The sequence below is a fragment of the Cnephaeus nilssonii genome, assembly GCF_951640355.1.
Source record: "Cnephaeus nilssonii genome assembly, chromosome: 17".
In the NCBI taxonomy this organism is placed as follows: domain Eukaryota; kingdom Metazoa; phylum Chordata; class Mammalia; order Chiroptera; family Vespertilionidae; genus Cnephaeus; species Cnephaeus nilssonii.
In genome coordinates, this window is record NC_137088.1 from 5,941,708 (window position 1) to 5,958,196 (window position 16,489).

The 16,489-nt window shown below is 53.8% G+C and overlaps 1 protein-coding gene across 2 annotated transcripts in view; it reads left to right on the forward strand.

Moving 5' to 3' along the window:
- The first annotated feature begins 8,817 nt into the window (after positions 1–8,817).
- The window catches only part of CTDSPL (CTD small phosphatase like), a 110,859-nt gene continuing 103,187 nt past the window's right edge, over positions 8,818–16,489 (forward strand). For both annotated transcript variants that reach the window (XM_079794409.1, XM_079794408.1), the window contains exon 1: positions 8,818–8,980. In XM_079794409.1, coding sequence (XP_079650535.1) covers positions 8,902–8,980 — 79 coding nt within the window. In that variant the 5' untranslated portion in view covers positions 8,818–8,901. The remainder of the gene's footprint in view (positions 8,981–16,489) is intronic.

Below are 16,489 nucleotides of genomic sequence, written 5' to 3' on the forward strand. Positions count from 1 at the left end.
CAGGACGCAACAAAGAAACACAAGGCTGGCAGGCCAGGTCACACTTAAAATGATCAGAGTCCCTGAACTTCCGCACTGGAGCGTGACCAAGCCCAGGCTCCTGGTCCAGAGCCTGCCTCCTCCCCAGCCACGTGGCGTCCATGCCCATGCATGAGGACTCTCTCTCTCCCTGCGCATCCCAGCTGCATCCTCTCCCTCCCCACCCCACCCTGCAAGCAGCCACCCTGTGACAGAATGCAGTACACGTGGCACAGAGTAACTGAGACCAGGTCATAAGACGTGACATCGTTCTCTCTCTTGCTCAGGGGATGCTCGCCCTGGCTACCCAGCCTCCATATGGTGAGGAAGCCCACGCCACTGGAGAGACATCTATTTTAAAACACAGATTTTCTTATTATTCAGGAACGGAAAGGCCCATAGATAGGAGACAACTGCCACTAGACAGACAGTGTGCTATACTCAGCGTTCCCAAGAGAAGGGGGCACACCATGCCTTGGGGGGGGCCACATGGGAAGCTCCAATCTAGGTCAGGAGGCAGAGGGAGAGAGGGAAACTGTGTCAAGAGACTTCGGTGTGGTTTCCACAGAAAGGAACGGGTGAGGCAGGGTGAGCAGGCTTAGGATTGGCTAGTTTGAATAACACCGGTGGCCTCTGGGGTACAGGGACTGTCCCTGGCTGTCTGGCACGGGGCCCTGAGGTGATTAGGGACAAGGAACAGCGGCCTGCAGTGGGAGAGCCCCGCGGAGGCGTGGTGGGGGCTGGCTGGTCTGCAAGGTGAGACGTGCTCACGGGCAGTTTGCTATCTCTAGGAACGAGCTTGCCTGGCCTGGGAGGGGCAGCCACTCCAGCAAGAGCCGGCAAGGCCCCAAGATGTCGAAACACCCGAGGACAGGAAATAAAAGGCACAGCTGCTACCGCCGTGTGGGGGTCTTCCAGCCAGCAGCCCCAGGTCTCAGGGCACAGCCAGCATCCACTGTGACTGAGAAAGTGAGTCTTCGGATGAGACCAGCCCCCCACTCCGCTGTCTTCAAGGGGTTCAGGGGACACCATGTGCAGCAGAGATGAGCCATTCCTACCGTGTCCTGTCCAGACTGCAGATCATATGCTTATCTGTTTGTTGATTTTTTAAAAATATTTTAATTGATTTCAGAGAGGAAGGGAGAGAGAAACATCAATGCTGAGCGAGAATCATTGATCGGCTGCCTCCCACAGGCCCCACATTGGGGATTGAGCATGCAACCGGGCATGTGCCCTGACTGGGAATCGAACTGTGTGTGACCTCCTGGTTCACAGGTCTATGCTCAACCACTGAGCCACGCCAACCAGGTGTTGCTTTTTTTTTTTTTTTTAAGTCATTAAGTTTTAAAGTAATATTTTATACAACCATAGGAATTTGAATGATGGTAATGAACTGAGCCAAACAGATTTCTCTCTCTCTCCCCAGAACTGAAATTAGGACTTGGGAAAATTAGTGAGTTGCTAGCAGGAGGACAGGTGGTTAGGCCCAAAGAGAAACAGTGACGGGAGATACAGCTGAGACACAGCATGCCAAGGACTTACCCTGGAACAATGGGGGCGCTGGCCAGGAGTGCCCTGGACCTGCGGGGTCTAGCTGCCGGGGGTCAGCAGTGGAGCCCAATCATCCTGGAGGCCTCCCAGGGGGTGAGTTTCTCCAGGGCCTGAGCTGGATCCCTGTGAGGCCTCGGGGGGACAGGGGGACAGAGAGCCCTGCTCTGGGCCCCTCATGCTGGTCCTTCCCCAAGAGAGTCTCCACCCCTTGTGTCCGTGGGAGCATGTGGTGCCCAGTCAGAGGCTGGCGTCCTGTAAGCACGCAGCCTGGGTGACACCGCCGCACCTTCGTTCCCCCGCCAGGAGCTCTCGGGGCCTTACAGAAACCGGCCACGTCAAGGGGCTTGGTGAATTCTCCAGGTCTGGCCAAACCCACGTGGCAAGTCTCTTCATTTCTCACGAACATTTTGCGTTCAGCGTTTTAAAAGATAGCTCGAATGGTTCCAAATGTCCAGACATTTTACTTCCTCAGTCCCATCTCCAAGCTCAGACCAGGACAGGCGCCCCCTTCTGGGCCACAGGCCATCTTCTGCCGTGTTCCTGCTGGAAGAGCAAGGCCCAGAGAGAGGAAGGAAGCACTTGCGTGTAGCCTCTTTCCATGGAGATGGGGCCTCCTCAGCCCTGGGTCCCCACGCACCTCCCCCTCCAGCCACCCAGCCCAGCAGGCAGATGTGGGCACAGGAAGTGCCTCCGTGCCATGTTAGCACCAGAGCAGGGCTGGGTAGACAGTGGTGGGTCTTTGGGGGTCAAGACCCATCTGAGAATCGGCTTCAGTGCTGCGTTTGGGACGTGTGTGTAGGACCAAGCACAGCAGGTGCGAATGAGTGAGGTGTTGGGGGCGGGGGGAGGGGGGCACACAGAAATGGACAAGCTGATTTATTAACATTACTTTTTCTCCTTGTATCCTCCCCTCCCCCAGTTCCAACGGAGATAGCCCAGCTCTCTCTCTCCACCTAGGCCTCTGGGGAAGTTGGTGGAAAAACAGAAATCGCCGGCAGACTCCTTTGCTCTCACTGTGACCATGTCCGTGAGGAGAGTCCCAGGAGACCAGAGGGGTGGGAGGCAGGGCTCAAGTGCTGGGCAGGGCTGGGGCGTGGATGCCAGACGGTGGGGGAGGAGGGAGAACCTTGCAGTGCCAAGGCGGGAGAAACCAGCCTGGGCAGACAGCCTTGTCACGTGCGCACTGTGCCCCGGCTTGCACTTGAGCCTGTGCACGAGGTAGCTTGTACCTGTGTGTGCCAAGATGCGCGTCTGTGACCAGACCTGCCCGTGAGAGAGCGCACGTCACAGGCTGTGGGCATGTCTGGGTCCGTCCGAGTCAGCTGTGCAAGCTCAGGTCAGGGGATGAAGGGAGTACCCGTGGCTGGGCCAGAGCCCAGGGCCTGGGGAACCTGGGTGAGAGCCGTTCCAGCAGCCTGGCCAGGTGACACCTTGTGCCCTGGGACATAGGAGAGGTATCGACGGGGCAATTCATCGATCTGTGGGGTCGCACCTCAAGGGGCTCACTGGCTCTAGAGTCACCACATCATTTTGGGACTCTCTGTCTGCTCCATTCAGGAGGCAAAGCCCCTCCTGCCAATGGGCTGAGGACACACGGGGCCCACCCCGCTCTGCTCCAGTGGCTCTTCCTTTGTAACAGGCTTTCAGGGTGCGGCCATGTCCTGTCCCCACCCAGGGCTCCGAGGGAGGACCTGAGACCATGTCCCCTACTTCTACCCAAGTTCTCTGGGCAGGACAGGTCTTGGATTTTGGAGTTAGGGGGAAGGGAGAGGGGTGTCTTCCTCTAGGAAGGCTTCTTGGATTCGGGTATCCTGAGGATGTAACATCTCAGCCCAAGGCCCCGGAGTCTGTCCCAGACCAGGCTGTGCCTTGCTCTCCAGCTCCCCCAGCGCTCCCTGAACAACTTTATGCCGGGCGTCCTTGCCTCTGTGCTCAGGACCCCGGCTGACCTCCCGTCTCTCCTCCCCAGCAGCCAGCATCCACTCTGCCACTCCATCCCGACCCCAAGACTGGCTGCCAAGTGGGGGATATCAATTCCCTACTCTCTACCCTCCAGACAAGCACACAGACCCTCACATTCCTGAGGGATTTCTGTTAACACCCTGGGGGCAGCTGAACAGGAGTGCAAATCAAAACCACTAGGTGAGGTGAAGGACATGAGTGAGGCCAGTCTGGCTATGGTAAACCCCAGGGAGCTGGCAGGGACGGGAGCCAGCTTTCTATCCAATTGGGCACAGGAATAGGACCTCACAACACGGGGGCCACCAGGGGGCAGGCTACACCTGCTGGACCGCTGGTCCGTTAGGGGCCTGCTACTTGGGAGTGAAGTGTCTCCAGGTGGGAAGGATGCCTTACACACGCCCCACGTGGGGCCCGTTAGAACGCATCCCTGGGGATAAGGGCGGAGGGAAACGGTGCCTGGGAAGCCCCCGGTGTCAGTGGACAGAGGCATTTGGTGGGAGGGACCGAGGTGTGATGCGGAGAGGGAGTCTTGGAAAGGAGGGATCAGGAGGTCATGGGAGCATGGGTGTTGAGAGCGAAAGGAATAGCTGTCGGGAAGCCCTTAAGAATGATGTCGTGGGCATCTGAGCGGGGAAGACCAGACAGGGCGTCTTGGGACCTGAGGAAGCCCTCTGGCTTTCCTAGTAACACCAGTCATGGGAGGGGCAGCTGGAGTTCACAGCCTCCTTCTAGGGCCCTCCAGCGCCTCGCTTCAGGGGGCACTGCTCCCAGACCGCTCCCGCCCAGGCAGGGAACCCGGTTTGGTTTCATGCGTCAAGATCGTCCCCAGGGTTGCTTAAGCTGGTTTGAGTTGTTTTGCACTTCTACCTATGGAGAAAAGGCAGACCAAGAATGGAGCCTGGTGGGGAGCAGAGCTGGGACAGGCTGAGGAGGGCAAACCCAGAGACAGACCCCCTTAGCTCCCCTGTACTGTTTCTGGGGCTCCCGCTCTGAGGTTTGATGCGCTTTGGCCTTCAGTGGTTGGCACCTGTCCCAGGTCACTGGGGCTGCTCTGCTTTCTCCCCCAGGGAACCCCAAAAGTGCCTGGGGCTTAAGGCCCTCAGGGCAGCCCCAGCTAGATCTGATCTGTGAGAGTGTGACGGCCCGGCTCCCAAAACCTCCTTTCGGACAACCCTGAGATTCTGGGTCTAGACCAGAACCCAGCACGTAATGAGCACTCAATAAATGTTTAATGAACAAACGGAGCCAAATTTACATGTGTTGTTTCTGGAGTTTTTGTCACTCTTAGGCTTTTCCCATCCAAGATCAAAAAGGCATTTACTCATATGTGTTCTGGTGCATTTACTTCCTTACTTATGGATTTTGTATATTTAACAATTTGATCTATCCGAGGTAAATGTGGATTTTCTCCTCATGGCCAGTCAGTTGTCCCAACAGCAATTCTTGAATCTCTCCTTTACCTGTAAAACCAAGATACTATATTATCTAGGTATTAAGCAATCATTTTAATGGTAGTTATAATGATTATGTCACCACAAGGAAAAATGCTCACCTTGTAATTTTAGCTACTTTTTAATAGACACAGAAAAATTATGTCAACATCTAGGCAAGGGCAGGGAGAAACAGAGGGAAATAGATTGATGAAAGGGTAGGACTGTGTTTTTTATGTCTATTACTATTTATGGAATAAATTGAAACTTTAAATGAACAGAATATGGAGGAGAAGGGGAAGAAGGACTTAAAAGATAGCAAGCTGTTTTGTTGCTCGAGCCTGAGACAAACACTTGGGTGGTTGTGTGGGTGATTTGTTTTGTGTTTGTTTTGAGGTGATCTCAGGAAGCTGAGGATAGAGGATGCAGGTAAGGGAAAATTGTTACTGGAGAGTCCTGGGAGTCATCCTATATAATAAAAGGCTAATATGCAAATTGACCGAACAGCGGAACAACCAGTCGCTATGATGTGCACTGACCACCAGGGGGCGCGCGCGGAACATGCGGGCGTCAGCAGCAGGCAGCAGAGTGCAGAACATGGCAGGCATCAGCCGTGGTGGGATGGTGGAGCAGGTGAGCAGAGGGGGGTGGGGGATGCCAGACCAAGGCAGAGCGCCAGTCACTGTCATCAGGGCAAGCCTCTGGTAGTTACTGAAAATTCTTCACTCCTGCGCGCCGCAGTCCCACCCAGCACTTGCACCTGCTGCCAGCACCGGCCCCCGCTCACACCCACTGCCGGCGCCGGCCCCAATTGCTTGGCGCCGTCAGCAGGTGCGAGAGGCGGCTGTCAGCCCCGATTGCCCCTGATGGCTTCTCCACCTCCCCATGCTCCTGAGGGGTGATCGGGGCAGCAGCCACCGCTTGCACCCACTTATGGCACCAGCCCCACTCGCACCCGTTGCCGGCACCAGCCCCAATCGCTCCACACCGTTAGCGGGTGGGAACACTGGCGGCGGGAGCGGGGCTGTTGGCAGACAGGGGACCAGGGGCTGTGGCAGGAGGGGCTGGGTGGGGGCACAGAGGATGGGCTGAGACCCACCCCTGTGCCCACCGCAGCCTCACCCACAGCTCCTTTCAAGGTGCATGAATTCATGCACTGGGCCCCTAGTTATTAGAGGAAAGGCCAGTAGAGAATCTGTCATGAAAACCACTTCCTTTGGCCCTGTACCCTGAGCTCTGAGCTCCTTCCCAGCCTCAGCTAAGTGAACAAAACCTCTGAGAGTCCCCTACTCGAACTAAATCAGGCCTCAGGCTGTGGATCAGTGAGTCCCAATGCTCCCATCACCTTGCCCTGGCTAATGGGGTGCTGTGTCAGCCAGGTAGCAGGGATGCTGATCTTTGTGGTTATACACTAAGCATCTCCCCACACAGCTATCTCTGGAAAAGCCCTCTCTGACCCCTTAGAACTCAGTAGTTTTCTAAAATAGAATTCAGAGAACATTTTAATTCGTCAGGCTCTGGCCCGGCCAAACCCACCCTTATAACAGATGTGAAGAGCATCAGAAGTAGGGACCAAGGATGGCCTGGGTGCCATCGGGCCCTAATCTGGTCTGTCCTTGGGAGGGTTAGGCAGGGCATGTCCTGGGGCCTGGGCTACTTAACTCGGTCTTGCCTTCCTAACCAGAGAGCACTTCTCCTCAACCTTCATGGCTCAGCTGCCCCAGGCTATCCACTGGGGTCCCAAAGGGGCCGTTAGAAGCGCTCGTGCCAAGGCAACTGACACCAAGACCCTTCCTCCCCCCCTCGCACACAACCAGGATGTCACTGGAGGTCTGGCTTTGGGGGCAACACACCCCCTGCTCGCCTAGCTACCTCTTAGAGCAGCTCCCCTGAAGTGCTCTCCCCTGCTTCAGCCACAGGAGCCCTGTCCCAGGGCTGTTCCTCTGTCCCAGGGCAGTCTCCCACACCCGACCCTCACTGGGCTGCACCTGGTGCAGAGACCACACAGGCCTGCTGGCTGCCCCCCCCCTAACCCCCCCCCCCCCCCCCCGCAGAAGCGCGCTTCCTTAAATGTACAATGCATTTCTGGAGAGGCTCGCTGGTTCCCCCGTGAGCACTCGACCTGGCTGCACCCAAATCCAAGCTCCAGTGTATGCGCAGGAGAAAGGTCCCATGGCCTGGCTTCCTCCCGGGCACAACAAGCCTGGGCGAGCCTACCAGGCCCGGAGTGCGCGCGCAACGCAGCGCCCGGCTTTTGGGCGCTTGAGCGGCAGCCCGCCCACTCAGCCTGGCCCATACGTCACGCCCCGCAGGCCCTCCCACGTCCTCCTGATTGGTGGAAAGCGCGCGCGAGGACGCCCGCCCCGCCCCCGGACCCGCCCCTGCGGCGCGGCCCCGCCCCCTGGCTTACAAAGCTGCCTGTGAGGCGGCCAAGTTGGAACGTGGAGGCGCGGGCACGGGAGGGCTCCCACTCTCCGGGCCGGAGGAGGGGCTCTTCCCCGCCGAGCTCGCGCTCGAGCCGTCGCCCCAGGCTTGACAGCGGCCGGCGGCGCTTCGGAAGCACAGTCCCTGCCCCGCTCGGCCCGCCACAGGCCCCTTCCTCCCCCCAACCCGCGATCGGGGGGGACCCCTTTCAGTCGAGCACCCGGAAATCCCCATTGCCCAGGCCCCCCTCGAAGGGACACCACCACGTGCCAGGGGGTTGATCCTCGAGGGCCCCGCACGCGGACTCGGGGGCACAAAGATGATGCGGATTCCGCCGGCACCCCGCGCCTGGAGCCTCCAGCCCGGTCCGCAGACGCCCCCACCCTGACCCCCGCTCACTCCTGGTTTCCTCCTCCCCGGGCCCTTGCGAACCTCCCGTGACCCCGGGTTCCTCCGCACACCAGCGCCCGGGACCCCTCCGCAGACGCCTCGGTGTAGGCACCCCTCCTTAGAGCCTCTACACCCGCACACCCGGGCGCTCCCGCCCACGTCCCTGCTCCTCAGTTCCCTCATTGGGACGCCCCTCACCCAGCGTCTCCCCCCCAAACACCCTCACGGGACCCCCAGCCCCATCCCACACTCTACCCCATACTCCTGCCTCTTCCGGGTAAACACCCCTCCCCGGGGCCCATCCTCACCCCCGCAGCCATGCGATCCCTCCAGGTCCCAGAGTCCCCGGGTCCCCGCACCACGCACCCCTCCTACCCCACCACACACCCACGGGCCCTGCTTCTCCCCCCACTCCTCTCCCCCCACTCGTCTGCCAGACCCCCCCCCCCACAGCCCTCACACCCAGACCCCTCACCCCACTCATTTTTGCAGCCCCCTGACACCCTCTGACGCCCAGGCCCCTCACGTCTACCTCCAGAACCCCTCTGGAATCCCCTACACCCCAACTCTTCACCCCACTCATCTGCCCAGGACCCCCTACGCGCGCGCCCCCCGCCCGCCCCACACTCACCGCCTCCAGCTCACCCCGCACCCCTCTCCCCCCGGGGCTGGCGGGCAGAGCCGGCGGCGGCCGCGGAGGCCGGTCCCTGGGCCGGGACACACCCACCCGCCCGCCCGCCCCCCTCCTCTCCCTCGTTCCCTTCCTCCGTCCCTCCCTCCTCCCGCCCTCCCGCCCTCGCTCCGCGCTCGCTCCTTCCCCCTCGCCCGCTCCGGCTTCCCGCGGCGCCCGGCCTCCCCTCCGCCTCCCGGTGCGCGGCTCTCCCGGGCGCGGCTCCGCGGTTCATGGTGACGAGGCGGCGGCCGCTCGAGCCCAGCGGCGGCCGCGGGAACCGGGGCGCGGGCGCGGGCCGCCTCTCCCCGAGCGCGGGGCCGGGCGGCGGGCGCGCCCAGGCGGCGGCGGCGAGCGCCCCCCCGGCCCGCGGCCCCGCGCGCCCACCGCGCCGCACCCCCGCGCGCCCGGCAGGCGGGGGGCCGGGCCGGTGGGCGGCCGCCACGCCGCGCACCCATGGACGGCCCGGCCATCATCACCCAGGTGACCAACCCCAAGGAGGACGAGGGCCGGGCGCGGGGCGCCAGCGAGAAAGGTGAGGAGGGGCGCGGGCGCTGCGGACCGGGGCGGTGCACAGTCCGCACCGCCGGAGTTTGCCGTCCGGCGCTAGCTGCCCGGCGCTGGCCCGGCCTGGGGAGGGTGCGGGGGTGCGGGGTGCGCCCGCAGGGGAGGCTGTGAGTGTGCGTGTGCCGGCCGAGATAGGCCGAGCGTGCCTGCGCGGGCGGAGAGCGTGTGCGGTCGTGTGTGCATCTCAGCAGGAGGTGGTGAGTGCGCGCGGGGTGACTGCCTGGCTGTGAGTTTGTGTTTGTGCTCAAGCCGACCGAGAAGTTGTGAGCGGGTGTGTGTTCCTGGCAGGTTGTGAGTGTGTGCCCTGGTGGGTTTTGTGTGTGCACTCGACAGAGGGGTTGGAAGGATGTGTGTGCACGAGACAGAGGTTGTGAGTGTGTGGATGTGCCTGATGGATTGTGAGCGCGTGTGCACTAACTTGTGTGTGCACGCTCCAGCTGAGAGATTGTAAGGATGGGTGTGAGTGCACGTTTTCCTCATGCGCTGTGAGTTTGTATGTATCTTATGTAGAGGTTTGTGTGTACCTAAGAGGTGGTGGTGTGTGCGGTGTGTGTGGGAGAGAGACAGAAACACCTTTGCCTGTATGAGCAGGAGCCTGCAGAGATGTTGTATGTGTGTGTTCGCTCCTGATAGAGTTTGAGTGTGTGATTGTGTTCCTACACCACTCAACTGGCAGGTTGAATATGTTGTGTCCATGCACAGGGAGGGTGTAGGGGTGTGTGCACTCTCGCACTTGAGAGCTGTGTGTGCACATGTGTGCGCCTGCCTGTACTGTATGTATTTGTCCGCCAGACATTGAGGCTGTGTGCCTGTGTGAGTTGAGCTGGTTGTGCAATGCTGGTGGGGGCTCGGTGCCGGGCAGTGCTAAGCCACCCGCCCTTCTCTGCTCTTTGTGACCCCAGCCTGCGAGGCCTGGTCCTCCCTGGGCTCACTTAAGGTCCAGCTCCAGCAGGCGCTCAGGCAGCCCTGGGGTGGCCAGGTGTGTCCGTTCCCAGAGCCGCAGCACCTGGTTTGATTTTGCCACATTTTGGTCCCATCACCCTCTTCCGTTTCCCCCTTCCTTTTTTTCTTTTTGTCGTGGCCCCTCTCTGAGACTTGGTGTCCCCCTCTCTCACACGTCCTGCTTACTGTTCCTCTCCTGAGCTGTCCTGAGGCTTGGACAGAATATTCCGAAGGGCCAAGGAATTTGGCTAGTTGTGTGCTGATGGAAGCTTGCCTCACTTTCTTACTGCTGAGCCCCAGCAAACACCTGGGTGGAGGTCGGGAGCCGCTCAGCAGGAGGGACCCCCTCCCCTCTGCAAGCCTGGCCTGGCCACACCGACTTAGGGAAAGAGTCACATTTCTTTCCAAGTGTTACCACCCTTGCTGTGCCAGTGGGGTGAGGTGGGCAACCCTTCTGAGGGAGCTGGATGGGGTGGGGGAGCACTCCACTGCCTCTCCCCGAGGGGGGGGGGGGGGGGGGCCCTGGGCAAGCCCACCAGGAACATGCAGGAAACAACCAGAGGTACCCTCCGAGTGGGAATGTTCAACCCGTTTGCACTTTTGTAGACTGTAAACATTCTGTCTGTGGACTTGTTTTCTTTTATGTAAAATGAGAATTCAAACAACCCCCAGGCCTTTTTCTGTGCCTTACCAACTGGCTAAAAACTTCTACCAGGTGAGCCTCCATGTTCAGTCGTGGAGCCCCAGCAGGCAGCACCGAGGTGGCCTGGTCTTCTGCCCTAAGGACTGTCAGTTCGGGGCCCTGGCCTGCAGGCCTGGGCTGGGTGTGTCCCCTGGGAGGGGTTAGTAGAAGGCATCAAGGAGGTGTGAGGCCTTGTCCTCCCGCACCCGCTGTGGATTGAGTGTTTTGTGCGATGCCTTGCCAGAGAGAGAATCCACAGCTCTGTGCGGCGAGGTGGGGCAGAAAGCAGGGGAGTATTTGTCAGGGCCTCAGCCCTCCTGCTGCCCGGCACCTGGCTCCGGGATCAGGACCTCCTCAATTTTCTCTTTTCCTCTCGCTGCAGGGCTTCTTAAAGCGGAGTCTGTCCATCCAAAATCCAAACGGTGTCCAAATACTCAGGATGGTGCATGTTCTATTCTACTTGTTTACATTGCTTTTCACCACAGCCTTTTATCATCTTTAACAGCTCATTTTGTTTGTTTTCCAGTGTCGGACTGGTTGATTGTTAACTGATTAGAGGAATTCTTTACCCCTTTGCTCTGGGGGTGGGGTAGCTAGCTAGTAGCTTCTTTTTGCTGAAGCATTACAATCCTACTCGATTTAGTGTTGTTGTTTTTTTTGCTTTTAAGAAATGGAAATAATTTTGGTTAATTACAGTGTGGCAATAAACTTTGGAGCCAGACTTTGGAACAGCTTCTTCAGATTCATAAACCACTAAACAGGTTTAGCAGTGCTTCTAACTAACGTAAGCACGTTGATGTATTTAGATAGGCACAATACGTTCTACATCCTTTTAGTTCCAGGCAAACACTTACATCATTTTTGTTTTTAAATATGGGGCCTGGAATGTTGTGAGTTTTTTGTGGCAGGAAAGAAACGATTGGTTTTAAAAGTTTACTTTCATCACTTATTCTGTAAAGTAGGAATACTAATGACTTGCCTCGTGGGGTTGACCTGAAGGTTAAATGAGTTAAGGACTCTCTGCCTGCCTCACCGTGTGTCACCGTTTCATAAGCCTGGCTTTGGGTGTAGATTTGCAAAGGAAGTGCTAAGCATGGGCTGTAGTGTTTCGCACGCGTTGAATTACTTCTTGACACTTTGCTATGTGATGGGGCAGCGCCCGAGGAGACTGCCAGGACTGTCCCCGTCAGCCTGGCCTGTCATGGGAGATGGATTTCCTGGTTGTGTTTGATTTGATGGATAGCGTAAAGACGCAGAGACAGATTTCCCCAGGAGTTTAATTCCCTCTGCTTTGCTATCTGGAAATTGACTCTTACAAATCAATAAGAAAAAAAGTCAGGCAGTCCAGGAAAACGTGGTCCAGGGGTATACACGGGAAAGTCCTAAGAGAAGAAATCCCCATGTCCAATACATGCATGCAGGGCTGCTCGGCTTCCTATGAAGCGCTTCCATGCGTCAGCTTGGTTAAACATGTCAACGATTGCCAACATCCAGAGTAAATAAAAGTTTTAGGGAATGGGTGCTCTTGAAGATGTTCTGTGAGAGAATAAATAAAGTGAGCACAGACTTTTTAGAGAGTAATTTAGTCCTGAATCGTGTGGCTACAAGGTAACCCAAAACTAGACTGACACTGCAGCATATGCCCATGGAGGAGTTCATTTTTCTCACCTAACAAGCCGTCTGGAGGTAGGCGACGGCTGGCTTTGTTTCAGCAGCTCGGCGGTCAAGGCTGACATCATCCTGATTCCCCTGGCTTTCCTTTCTGTTGCCGCGGGGCCGCCACCCCTCTGAACACCACAGCCACCTTCGGGGCAGTGCCAACCACGTCTGTGTCCCTTCTACCTGGAAAGCAAAAACGTTCCTAGGGAGCACTTAGGCATTCTTTTGCTGATGTTTAATTGGCTGCAACTGGGTCACGTGGCCACCGCCAGCTGTAAGCAAAGTGAGTTTCCAGCTTTTTTAGCCTTGGTTGTGGGAGGAGGAGAGGAGAGGATTGAAAATGAGGGGGAGCAGGTAGTGGTTCAGCCAGTCAACAATGCTGGCTATCCCTTCCAAGCCGGGTTCCACTTCTGGGTGTCTCTCTCCTATTGAAATAGCCTCCGATGTGCTCAAAGGAGCATGTGCAAGGATTGTCACTGGCGGCTACATTGCTTGCAGGAGCCAAAGTTGGAACCTTCTTAAGGGTCAGCAGGCAAACGATTCGACTGTGGTACATCCATACCACAGACTACTGCAAGGCAACTGGAAAGAATGAGTTAAATCAGATCAAATATACTGACAACTAAATTTCCAAGACATTTTATTGGGCGGTGGGGGGAGGAATTTGAAAAACAGTTTAAATAGTATGATTCTCACTGTAAAAACACGCACCTGCGAAACTGTACATATTCTAGAAATACAAAAAAGCCAGAAAGAAGTACTTCAAACTGGCAACAATGATTTTCTCTGGGGAGAGGGCTGAGATGGCAAGTGAAGGAACTTTGCCTTTTTGTTTAAATATTAATGACAATGGACTCCTGTTTTTCAGATGAATTTTTTTAAACTAAAATAGAAAAGAAATTCCTCATCGCTGTTTGGAGGGAAATAAATAATGTAGGGAATTTAATAATGATGAAACAAAGACCCCTCAATTAATATGCAGCATTAGCAAGAACATAGCAACGGCAGCTAAACGGTTATTTTGTAAGCTAATACATGTCCCTGGATGGGATTTCTCTTAGGCAAGTTTATTTTGGCAGATATTTTGGCCCAAGGTGCTAGGTAGATTTCTCCCAAATGTTTGCAGCACTTTAGCTTAACCTTTGGGCTGCTAGCAAAATTACAGCAAGCGGAAAACTCTTGGAAGCAATAGTTCTTTCAGATGCCAGAAGACATTAGAAGTAGATTCAGTTTGATTAACTTTTTAAACTTAAACCTTTTATTTAGAGACTAGAGGCCCGGTGCACAAAATTCGTGCATGGGGCTTGGCCCTCACAGCCCTGGCTTCATCTGGAAAGTTGTCCAGACAGACGTTCTGCTGTTTGGTCTAATTAGCATATTAGCTCTTTATTATATAGGATAACTGTAGATTTACATGCAGTTTAAGAAATCACACAGGGAGCCCCTATCCCCTCTACCCACATCTCTCCAATGTTAACATCTTGCAGAACTATCGTGCAAAATCAGGATGTCGACACTGGTATAGTCACGACACAGAAAAATTCCATCACCAGGAAGGCCCCTCAAGATGCCTTTGTACAGCCACACCTACTTCTCTCCCATCCCTGCCTCCTCCTTAGCCCACTAGTGTGTTCTTCATTTCTAAAACTTGGTCGTTTATATGCGATCTTTTGTAATTGACCTTTTTCAGTCAGCATAATTCTCACTCTCTGGATTTTCACTCAGGTTGTTGTTTGCATAAATAGTTTGTTCTCTTTATATCCCATGATGTGGATATACCACCACCGTTTGTTCAAGCATTCACCCTTTGAAGGACACCTGGGTTGTTTCTGGGTTTTGGCTGCTAGGAATAAAGCTCCTATAAGCATGAGTGTACAGGTTTTGTGTAAACACAAGTCTTCATTTCTCTGGGATAAATAACCCAGACATGCAATAGCTGGGTCTCATGGAAGTTGTATATTTCCTTTTTTAAGAAATTGCCAAACTGTTTTCCAGAGTACGTATCATCTTTCATTCTCACCAGCAACGTGCAAGTCATCCAGCTTCTCTACATCCTCACTAGCATTCAGTGTTGTCACTGTTTTTTATATCAGCCATTCTGCCAAGTGTGTAGTGGTGTCTCATTATGGTTTTAATTTGCATTTCCCTGAAGGCTAAGGATATTAAACATCTTTTTATGTGCTATATATTTTTGGTAAGATGGCCCTTTGGATCTTTTGCTTGTGGTTTGGATTTTTTTTTTTTTTTTTTTTTTTTTTTTTTTTTTGCTGTTGAGTTTTGAGAATTCTTTACATATTCTAGATGTTAGTCCTTTGTCAGGTAAATGGTTTGCAAATATTTTCTCTTTGTCTTATATTGGTTTTTCCTTTTATTGATTGTACTTTTTGTTGTTGTGTTAATCCTCACCAGAGGATATTTTTTCACTCATTTTTTTTAGAGAGAGTGGAAGGGAGAGGGAGAGACAGAGAAACATCAATGTGAGAGAGACACATCTATTGGTTGCCTCCCACATGCGCCCTGACCAGGGCCAGGGATCGAGCCTGCAACTGAGCTACATGCCCATGAGCAGAATCGAACCTGGAACCCTTCAGTCCACAGGCTGATGCTCTATTCACTGAGCAAAACAGGCCTTTTATTTCTTTTTCTTGCTTTATTGCATTGACTAGAACTTCTAGAAGTATATTAAATAGGAATGGTGAGAATGGACGTGTCATATATTTCCTTTTTTAAGAAATTGCCAAACTGTTTTCCAGAGTACACGTCTTGTTCCCAATCAGTCTTTTACCATTAAATATAATGTCATGTGTGAGGTTTTTTGTAGATGCCTTTATCGAGTTGAAGAAGTTCCCCTAAATTCTGAGAGTTATTATCAAGCATGGATGTTGAATTTCGTCATATGCTTTTTCTGCATCAGTTGATATGATCACATGAGTTTTTATTTTTAGTCTGTTAATATGGTAGATTACATTGATGAATTTTTTAATATTGAACCAGACTTGCATCCCTAAAGTAAGCTTCATGGTGTGGTATATAAATCTTTTTATATATTGGTGAATACTACTTGTTAATATTTTGTTAAGTATTTTTATACCTATATTCATGAGTGATATTGTTCTATAGTTGTTGGTTTTTTTGTGTGTGTTTTTTTTAATTGTCTTTATTTGGTTTAATATCAGCTTCATAAATTGGGAAGTGTTTTCTCTTTTCTGGATGAGATTATGTAGAACTAGAGGCTCGGTGCACACAATTCATGCACGGGTGGGGTCCCTCGGGGTGGCCTGCGGAGATTGGGCCCCAGCTCGCACCCCCAGCCTCACAGCCCTGCAGCCCCACCTGGCATCCCACCTTAGCCTGGCGCCATGCACTCACCTGCTCCACTATCCTGCCACAGTCCTGCTCTCATTGGGGTCCATCGGGGCCGGCAGCGCCTCCCCTGCCACCCGCTGCCAGCGCCACAACGCTGACGCCTGCCATGTTCCGCACCGCCCCCTGGTGGTCAGTGCACATCATAGCGAGCGGTCGAACTCCCAGTGGGTCAAACTCCCCCCTGGTCAGTCGAACTCCCGCCCGAAGGGACAATTTGCATATTAGCCTTTTATTACATAGGATAGGATTGGTGTTAATTCTTTAGTGAAATCATCTGGGGCTGGAAATATCTATTTGGGGGAGTTTTTAACTACAAATTCAATTTTCTTAATAGTTAGAGAGCTATTCAGAATATCTCTTTCATATTGGGTAAGTTGTTACAGTTTTTGTTTTTTAAGATTTTACCAATTTCATCTAAGTTGTCAAATATGTGTGTGTACTAGTAATTGCTCATAGTACTATTCCCTTGTTACCTTTTGATGCCTACAAGGTATGAAGGGATAATCCCCTGTTTTATTCCTGATGTTGTTTGTTGGTCTCTTTCATCTTATTTTTTTGTCTGTCTTGTTAGAGGTTTCTCAATTTTCTTGTTCTTTACAAAGAACCAGCTCTATGTTTCATTGATTTTTCTCTATTGCTTTTATGTTTTCAACTTCATTTATCTGTGTTCTTTTATTAGTTCCTTCCTCCTGCTTGATTTGGGTTTATTTTGCTCTTCTTCTAGGTTCTTGGAGAAGAGCTTAAACTGTTGATTTGAGACATTTCCTCTTTTCCAATATGTGCATTTAGTGCTACAAATTTTTCTCTTAGCACTACTTTTGCAATGTC